We start from the raw sequence: 10,614 nt of genomic DNA, 5'->3' as shown, positions 1-10,614 counted from the left end.
TGGATATGTTCACAGTCACACATGAAAGAGACCGACGTCGCATTCATAATGTAGTATGAACGCTTAGACAAAAAAAAAATCAGATTTTTTTTTTTTTTTTTTTTTTTAAAGACGGCACCTTGTGAAAGTGTCTTCCTACAGCCCTGATTTGCAGACGCTATGTGCGCAGAGGTTCAGGAGCAGAAGTCCCATTCACCAGGTAAAATAAATATTTATATATTATTTATATAGATTTGCAAATATTTATTTTCATTGTTCTTCAGTGAGATTTTCCATTGTTTTTTTTAATTCAGGTCAAGTCTACATGGATCGAAAGCCCAAAGAATGATGGCTTACGGCATTGTTTTTGCTGGATGGATCATTTAAATTCAGCTTTTTAATTCATTTGAAAGAGACCTTCAATTCTGCAATCTTTTTTTGTAAGAGTTCAAAATGTGTTCATATAATAAAATGTAATTTTCTGAAACATGGATGGACTGCATGGATTTCATAAGGATCATTACTATTACTATTTTACAAGTGTAAAGATATATATAAAATCACAGCTGACCTGTCTCCTGAATCTGACTGAATCTGAGCCATGATTGGTCATTGTGAGCAGTTGTGATGTCATTTTCGGTCGACAGAAGACAAAACGGCCGCCCCCAGAGATGGCTAAAAACGAGTGCATTTTGCTGCTAACGTATATTCCACCATCACAAAATTAATCAGAGTGTATTAATCAGAATACACGTCACATGCAGGCACCATACAAGCGGACCGAAGAGGGAAGAGGGGCCCATTTAATACCTTTTTGGCCACGACAGGAAAACGGCTCCAAATTGAAGAGACACTTTCAGGAGGCCCAGGAACTTGACCTGGTCCAGGAGAAATGAAAGTTAAAAAAAAAAAGTGGTTCATTCAAAGCTTCAAAAAAGATGTGAAACCACAAGATAACTTGAACGGTTTTATTTCCATAAAGTTTATTACAAACTTCCATTCAGGGCAAGGACGTCCGGTCTATCAGGCAATTGATTTAAAGACACAGAATGTGGTGTATGGGATCAAGTGCATGCGGTGCCAGAACTTGTATATAGGGGGAACAGGAAATGCATTAAAATGGCGAATAAAGCAACACAGGTACCAAATTTTGAAGGGGACCAGAGAGGACCTTATTTATCAGAATTTTCGTGTTCATAATGTGGAAAATTTATTGGCCTTTGGACTGAAGACTAATGCTCGTTGGACCAAAACTGACCGCCAGAGGGCAAAAAGGAGGTGGATTGCAGTTTTGGGGACATTCTCTCCATCGGAATGAAAAAAACCCTGATTTCAACATTTTTTAATTAAGGACGGTCGGGGGAGCATGTGAGGAAAGTCTAAAGTTATGAGGAGGAGTGAGTAAAAAAAATGAAACTGACAGAGCTGGGCATTTTACTAAAAAGTGAGCATCCATTATTCGGCATCCGTCTGTGGATACCCTTCCGTCGTCCGTCATTCGCCTTTTTAAAAAAAATAAAATAAAAAAATAGTATATAGTATTGGCTGGTCCACCTGTAATTTTAAACGGGCGTCCATCAGCGATTCCGACTATACATTTCGTTACTAAACTTTCATTCACCCTAAAAGAGAGAAAGCAAGAGGATTTTACATTGTATTTTTAATTTACCGGTATGAAAATGTACCGAGCATTCTCTTGCCCACGATGGAAGTTTGTTGATGGTGAAATGAATTCATCTTACAGCCGAAACCAAGCCACCCGACTTAAATTTGAAATGTCCGAACCGAGTGTTCCCTCGGTCTTCCGCCAAGCAGGATCGAAATCTAGAAAAACTCAGTCCGTTGTTGAATTTTCCTCCTTTGCAATCGTGGGTGGCATTGCTGCACCCCCTAACACAGCAACGGTTCACCATTTTTACATATTTCGTCCGCCTATATCAAGCGAGAAACACAGCGAGTTCGTCTTGCGTGTAACAACAGTAGTCACGTCGCGTCCAGTGCGCTCCCAGCATGGCGGCTACCCCGGTAGCAACGTCAGCGATGACACGCCTTGCACGGGCCCTATAGACACGCCCCTAGTCCCAATATGGCGACACAAAAACAAGGCCTTTGAACCAGAAGTTCTTGGACAGAGTGGAATGTGGCAGTGTCTCATCAAAATAAAAAACCTCCATCAGAGAAAATTAATAATGAATACGGGCACTAGGGGGAGCCCTTTTGGGATTGACAGATTTTGGTATTCGTTTGCCAATTTTAGCACTTATTTTATTAGCTTTGTGAATTTTGGTGTTCGCTTTGTGTGAATCCTAGCAGTTATTTTACTTATTTTATTGTGCTTTGATTATGCATGTACCTTGGTGTGTTCACTTTTTAACAGTGGTTTATTTGACTCTCAAGCACCTTTTACAATTGTTTTTTCATATTTATTATTTATTTGTGTCGTTTTATGCTTGACTCTTTTGGTGTTACCTGGCGTATGTAATGGTGGAGAGGACTCGGAAATTGGTGTGGGGTTTGACCTCCCCCCGACCATCCTTTTTTTTTTTTTTTTTTTTTATCCGAGTGGGACATCGTATTCGAGGAAAATTCAAGCCTCCCCTTACGTCTTCCTTTTAGAAAACTCTTGGAGGGGTGGGAGATCCTCTGCTGCCATCTGGTGGGCAATTTATGTATGTGCGATGGAGTAAAACAAGAGAATTAAACATAACTTCAATATCCCGGTTTGATTCATCCATTTATCCGAAAAAAAATTATTTCATTCCACCCCCTTTTTTTCTTTTTAAATGTTTGTCTCTTTTTTGATTAGATTTCCTCAAATTCCCCTTTTTATTTTCTTAATTTCCTTTTTTAACCGTATTCCCCCTTCCCTCTTCCGTTCCCCCCAATTTATTCTAACCCCAACCCCCTTTTCTTCCTCCTCTTTTGTTCATTTTAACCTAAATCCCAAAACCCCTCCCTTTCTTTCGTAATCCCACCCAATGTATTTTCCCCTAGATTACAGCCCTTCTCTTTTGCTTTATTCTAACCATAACCTCCTTAATTTATTCTAACCCCAACCCCCCCTTTCCCCCTCCCTTCTTTTTATTTCCAACCCAACCCCCCTCCCTTTCCTAATCCCAACCAATTTAATTTTCCCTTAGATTCTAACCCCTCTCTTTTGCTTTATTCTGATTATAACCTCCTCAATTTATTCTAAAACCACCCCACCCCCCCTTTTTCCCCTTCCCTTGTTTTTCTTTTTTAACTCAAACCCTTACTGTTTCCTAATCCCAACCAAAAGATTTCAGACCTTTTTTATTGCTTACTTTTTATTCCTTTTTCTTATCACGATTATATAATTTGGTCTTTTTTATTTTATTTATTTTATATTTTATCGTGTGACCAAGACATGTTGGTATTTTAGAATTTTACATTTGATTGTGTTATTTCATGTGTTTATGGGAAACACCATTAATCAACAAAATTATAAAATTGGGAGTTTAAAAAAAATAAAAAGCAGAGCCAGACTCCTAAACCCTACCCCCAGATTGGGACCCTACTCCTAAACACTAACCCTAGTTTGATACCCTACTCCTAAACTTTAAACCCTAGTTGCAACCCTATTGCTAAACCCTAACCGTAGTTTGACACCCTACTGCTACTACACTCTAACATTAGTTTGACACCCTACTCCTAAACCATAAAGGGATGACTAGACGATGCATTTAATTTTATTGCGAAAACGATCTGGAAGGTGGTGGCTAAGGGGGAACGTGGGTGAGTAGCTTCTTTACTTTGAGTGATGGGACTTTGCAGCAGCAGCAACGAGCTGCGTGGCTCATGTGGGAAACTGTATATCATCGCAACATGTGAGACAGCAACGTGCGCTCAAGCGTGTTTGTATTTCCTCATTGTCACATCACGTAACCCGCGACTCCCACCTGCAACTGGGGCATACCATTACAAGAGGGGCAATACCATAATCCCTATAACAGCAGTTGTCGCTCGCGCGGACGCTGGAGTAGAAAGAAGCCTATAAAGAAGCCTTTCACCGAGTAGGCTGAGATGATTTTTTGCCGCCTCGCGAGCACGTCACACGCATGAGGGCCGATTAGTGGGCCGGACTAAAATCAACTTCCGGCCATGCTTAGTCCAGCCATTTTTTAAAATTTGTCACCCACTCTCCTCCGCCCCAAAAATGGGCATCCGGCCGGGCCGCAGGGTCCGACCGGTCCGGCCCAGGGACGGACTGTCCAGCTCTGCTAGTTTGACACCCTACAGCTAAAATGTAACCCTAGTCTGACACCATACTCCTACACTCTAACTGTAGTTTTATACCCTACTGATAAATCCTAACCCGAGTTTGACACCCTTCCCCTAAACCCTAACCCTAATGGAAACCTGACTGCAAAGCCCTAACACTACTATAACACCCTACTGCTCAACCCTGACCTTAGTTTGAAACCCTACTGCTAAACCCTAACCCTAGTTTGACACCCCACTCCAAAACACTAACCTTAGTTTGAAACACTACTGATAAACCCCAACCCGAGTTTGACACCCAACTCCTAAACCCTAATTTGAAGCCCTACTCCTACATCCTAACCCTAGTTTGACACCCCACTCCTAAACCCTAACCCTAGTTTGAAACCCTACAGCCAACCCCAAGCACCAGTTTCATCCCCTAATCCTAAACCCTAACCCTAGTTTTACACCCTACTCATATACCCCAACGTAGCTTGACACCCTACTTCCAAACTCTAACCCTAGTTTGACACCCTACTCCTATACCCTAACCCTAGTTTTACACCCTACTCCTATACCCTAACCTTATCTTGACACACAACTCCTAAAGCCTTACTGTAGTTTGAAACACTACTGATAAACCCCAACCCGAGTTTGACACCCTTCCCCTAAACCCAAACCCTAGGTGAAACCCGACTGCAAAGCCCTAACACGAGTTTAACACCCTACTCCTCAACCCTGATCTTAGTTTGAAACCCTACTCCTAAACCTTAATTTAAAGCCCTACTCCTACATCCTTACCCTAGTGTGATGCAAAACTCCTAAAACCTGAACCCTAGTTTGAAACCCTACAGCTAAGGCCAAGCACCAGTTTTATTCCCTAATCCTAAACCCTAACCCTAGTTTGACACCCTAATAATATACTACAACTACTCCAACTTTAGCTTGACACCCTACTTCTCTAGTTGAAATTCTGCTGCTAAACCCTAACACTTGTTTGACGCCGTACAGGTAAACCACGCTCCCAGTTTGACACCCATCTCATAAGGCCCAGATAGACCAAAACGACGTTTGCCAAAAGTGACAGACGCGTACCCGCTGTGGCGTCCAACCAGCTGTAGGCACGTCACGCTGGAAAAATACACCACAACGACAGATAGCAACGCTGACCATTAAAGGACCTTCTGCGCATGCATAAGATGTAATAGCCTTCCATACCATCGGTGGCGGTAGTTACTACTTCTCATTGTTAGAAAATCCAATCGGAAAGCTGTTGGCTGGGGGCGGATTATAAAAATGTAAACAATGCATTCAGCTATATTCTTCGCTCACGATGAACTCCCACGCGAAGTAAACCATCATGTTCTTGACACGGTATTGTGCAATACTTAAATTGTCAACCCTTGCTCTTCTTGTACTTGTAAGAAGATTAAGGCAGCGAAGGTGTTTATCCGCATTTGGCACTTCCCGTTGGTGCTCCGAGCGCTGATTTGCTATCTTACAGCCAATCAGATGACCAAATGTCACGACTGGCAACTGATTCAACATGCATAAACGCCCACAAGACGCTTTCTGACGAATTACGACCCTACGACGGTGGTCACTACACCAATCAGACGACGCATTCAGACGCCACCACGCTTCACGACCTCCGACGAATGGCCATGCTTGCCGTTTCGACCGACCTCCTGAGTGGCACAGCCAAGGACCTCACATATGCTGTTCAGTTTGCCCACCAGCCTAGTTTGATGGGTTGGTCCTGTACCCCTTTCCGCCCATCCTGCTTTAAGCAATTTTTGTTTTTTTCATTTTTGGTTTGCTTTGGGACATCCAGGATCTGCCCCTGGGGGTTACTGTCATGATCTGTGGTTTTGTTTCGATTCGTATTTGGTTTTGTTTCATGTTATGTCTTGTTTTCTTGTGGTTCATGTCTTGTCCAGTTCGTTCGGTCTTTTGTTTCCACCTGTGCTCATCAACTCATCTTCCAATCAGCTTCCTCAGCCACTTGTGTGTTGTGCAGGTGTTCCCCATTGTCTTGGCAGTTTATTTGTATTTAGTTCTCTGTCTCCTTTCAGTCTTTGTTGGATTGTTTGCCTTTGCTTGTAGTCCCTTTCACTTGTCATGTCTGTGCCCTGGTGATGAGTTTAGTGTGTTGGTTTATCACTTTGTATCTGCTATTTGTTCTTCTGTTAATTTAGTCCTTTTGATTCCACAGGTCTTGTTTGCCTTTGTACGGAGCCCCTCTGGTGCCAGGGTATGAGAAAAAATATTTTTTTGCTAATCTGTACCCACAGTTTAGTAATCTGTATCCACAGATTAATAATCTGACACCCTACAGTTTAGTAATCTGTATCCACAGATTAATAAACTGTACCCACAGTTTAGTAATCTGTTCCCACAGTTTACTAATCTGTACCCACAGTTTAGTAATCTGTACCCACAGTTTAATAAACTGTATCCAGAGTTTACCAATCCGCTTGCACCCTATAATGACAATAGGGTACAGATTAGCAAAAAAAAATTTTTTCTCATAGCCTGGCACCAGAGGGGCTCCGTACCTTTGTGTTTTATTTTTGGTAAATACATTTTGTTTTTGAGAACTTCCTGCACTCCTGCCTTGTCTCCTTGGTTCCTAGCATTTTGGTCCTATGCCCACGCAAACCATAACATTTACCCCAGCCGCCATTGGGGCAGAGTGCACCGTGAACTGGTCGCTAGCCGTCACAGGGCATCAAAATGTATTCATTGATAAATTCTGTAATTGTGATGCTACTCTGAACTACATAATAAAACAAGCAACCGATAATCTGATTAAATGCGGTTGAACGAAGACTGAACATAGCAATTCTGCGAGCCACGAATTTCCTTTGTAGTTTGGTTTCAGAATCAATACATGAGATATCACAAACGTTTAGTGTTTTTAGTGTAGTAGTGTTGCAAAAGGCACATATTATTTAGCCTACCCGAGGCCCATTTTCTTTGCATATTAGAGTGCAGATGCCATTTTGAAATGATCACAACACATTTTTAATGGTCAACCTCCTGTTTGTGGGCATTGAATAAAAAGGTGTAACACGCAGGCTCAATAGCATGTTTTTTTAACTCATTTGACATTTTAAAATGACAATATAAGATATGAGAAGAAAACAATTTGGTATTTATTTTACAATAGGGATACAGAATAGAATACTCTATACACTCCTCTATCTACATGGAGAGGTGTGTCTGGTGATAAATCCTAAAATAAGATGCAAGAGAAGCCCAAATGAGGAGACGGTGCTGAAAGCAGGACTTCCCTGATCCTCCATCATCTGTAGGAAGAGAAAAACACATACGCGCGTGCACAAGCAGCCTCCCACATACACGCACAAGCACACTGCTGAGCGCTAGCAAGGAGCTTTCAACCCTTTCACCCGATACTGAGACAAAGGGATTCTAACCTGCAACAATGGAGGAAAACATGGATGAATCACAAAGCCAGAAAGGTAGGACAAGAGTGAAATGTATTCTTTATTTTCATCTCATTAACTGTGTGCATTCTTTCATTGTTGTCTTCATACATCCTTCCAAGTAGCTTTTAGTCTCGTGGGCAGAGACAGCATGTACTGCATCCAGGGGTAAAACATAATATATACGGTATATTGTTTATGGTCAAAAAATGTTTTGCATCAATATGATTTTTACTCTGAGACTGTGTTTCATCGAATCACAGTAATCATCGAGTGACTAGTCTGGATAATATTTGCAGAACATATGGCCATATTCTGTTCTGTGTCTTTTGATCAATGGATAATGAAGCAGATTGAAGATGAGATGGAATGGCAGACTCTGGAGGGATGATGTTGTTTTGCTTAGGAAGGCTGCATGGACAGATGGATGAATGGATGTAAGAAATTGTTGGATGAATGCATGGGTGGATGAAGAACTTGGGCATGGAAAGGGGGAATATACTGTGCGTTAAAACAAAGTGCAGCAGTGATTGATGCCTCTACTGGGATTTTCTTTGTTAGCCTCTATTGTTGCCGCTTCACGCTTGTCTGAGCGCCTTTTCCTCTCCTCTCTCTACATGTCTCCTGTTTTGGGCTGTCTGTGTCCCTCTCCCCTGCCTTCCCTCCATTTTCTGCCTATCCTGTGAGAGCCCCTCACAGGTTTTGATCAGTATGTGTGACTGTTTTGCAACTGTATTTGCCGGGATTGTCTGTCCATTCCTATGTTGCTGCATTTTTACTGTCTGTACTTTTTTTTCTTTCCCTTCTCCTAACCATCATTGCCTCCCACTCTACAACCTATCATCCATTTTGTTTTCTCATTTTGACCTTTTTTTTAAGTGCAGCGTTTATAGCCCATAATTAGTTCCTCTGACGATATCAATTATTATTTTAGACAATATTTGTGTTTTTACAGTATGTTATCTGTCTTGTCGTCTGTCAAAATGGGCGTGTCCATTTTCTTCCTTGCATCCCCATATTCCACTCACACAGATGAAAACAAAAAAGATTTTAGTTAATCTTTTTTTTTGTCTCGGGTGAATTAGTATTATTTGAACTGCATTTAACAGTGCATTCAAATTACTTTGTATTCACGTCTGAGGACAGAGAGTCATTGTTTGTTCCATGAATTCCTTGATTTCATTTTGTTCTTGAAGGAATCTGTTTTGGTCAATCAGATTTGTGGTTGTGATTTAATATAAACATGTTTTTCATTGCGGCGCCACGTGGCCGACTGGTTAGCACGTCCGCCTCACAGTTCAGAGGTCGTGGGTTCGATCCAGGCCCCGGCCTCCCTGTGTGGAGTTTGCATGTTCTCCCCGTGCCTGCGTGGGTTTTCTCCGGGTACTCCGGTTTCCTCCCACATTCCAAAAACATGCATGGTAAGTTCATTGGACTGTCTAAATTGCCCCTAGGTGTGATTATGAGTGCGGATGTTTTTCTGCGATTGGGTGGCAACCAATTCAGGGTGTCCCCCGCCTACTGCCCAAAGACAGCTGGGATAGGCTCCAGCACGCCCGCGACCCTTGTGAGAACAAGTGGTATAGATAATGGATGGATGGATGGATGTTTTTCATTGTAATTAGACTTGTCGATCCCGTTTGTTCAATCACTCTGCCCTGTACTTGATATTGTTAATTTTTGTTTAAATAGGAACAGGATTCAACCATGACAATAAATATCTGGATTGGCCTACGCCCACATGCCACCCCCTCCCTCCTACAGAATGGCAGCCTGGATCATACTCAACAGCATAATAACTACATGCAAACAAGATTTTACAGCATCACGATCATTTTGTAACAAAATAATTTTTCAGTAATTAGAAGTTAATGAGAGTTTCAATCATTTGTGGCACCAGCCTATTGATGTTTGTTTTTCCTCACACATTTTATGCTCCACCTGTTTACCATTTCATTATGTCTCACTCTTTCTTATCATTGTCTTGACACCAAAGCTGGAGGAGGAGAATGTACAATCATTGCCACCGCACCTTATACAACAATATACAGTAGCTAGTCCCCCTATTCTGGTGGGTTGATGCAACTTCAAGTGGACTGTGGGAGGTGGAAAATTTATGCCCCCCTGCATCTTTTCAGCCCATCTGGCATTTGCCATACTGTAAGTTTGAATGCTCACTTGATTAATATTGGTTTCATCTCTCCTCCATTATTGTCTTATCCTTCTGTAGTGTGACTGTCCATGGACTGACTATTCTGTTATCTAATGTACTGTATGTCTCCTACTGATCCTTGGTAAACACAAGCAATATGGCTATGAATAAGAGTCACAATTTAATAATACATTAAAAGGCGACTTGGACAGTGTATGATTTTTCCTTTATACAATAAAACAATGGACTGGAGAATTTTCATAAAATACTGTGCAGCATTTTCAGGGCACTCGAACATATTTGGATAGCTTCCATACTTACAAATACATAATTAATGTATTACTACCAAGGGTATAGATCTTTCCCAAAAAGATGATATGATACGGTTTTCGATATGCAGTATGTGGTGCAAAACGATTCAAGGACGGTTCGATTTGAAAGTGGAATGGTTTGAATTGGTTCAACTTAGTTCGATTGTGATTCAATTCAATTTGGTACAACTCAGTTCGAGAAGGTATGATGCAATGACTTTTTGTTGTCAGTTTACATACATTTGAATGAACTTTTTGCCAGTACTGTCAATGTGCCATTTCATTCTAACATATATCTCTCCATTAAAAGACAATTTGATACGTCTCTTGTATATTAAAAGTGGAACGATTCAGTTGATTCGATGCACTCGCATCTTGTTAATCAAAAATTCATTTTCCAATTCAAATAGTGTTTTGTAACATCCATAATTGCTACTACTAATGATAATAATGGAAAATCCACCCATTGACTACCTAAAGTCTGGAGGTCGTGAACACT

At 41.3% G+C, this 10,614-nt stretch overlaps 1 protein-coding gene across 1 annotated transcript in view; it reads left to right on the top strand.

Moving 5' to 3' along the window:
* Window positions 1-7,473: 7,473 nt before the first annotated feature.
* Window positions 7,474-10,614, top strand: part of gpm6ab (glycoprotein M6Ab) — a 57,430-nt gene continuing 54,289 nt past the window's right edge. The window contains exon 1 of the mRNA XM_086032571.1: window positions 7,474-7,688. Within this exon, the coding sequence (XP_085888697.1) occupies window positions 7,652-7,688 (37 nt within the window). The 5' untranslated portion in view covers window positions 7,474-7,651. The remainder of the gene's footprint in view (window positions 7,689-10,614) is intronic.

Source organism: Filicampus tigris, chromosome 6, assembly GCF_054856515.1.
Source record: "Filicampus tigris isolate MCC_2025a chromosome 6, RoL_Ftig_1.0, whole genome shotgun sequence".
Classification (NCBI taxonomy): domain Eukaryota; kingdom Metazoa; phylum Chordata; class Actinopteri; order Syngnathiformes; family Syngnathidae; genus Filicampus; species Filicampus tigris.
The sequence above is the reverse complement of the archived record's forward strand: the minus strand, read 5'-3'. Positions and strand labels throughout refer to the sequence as shown.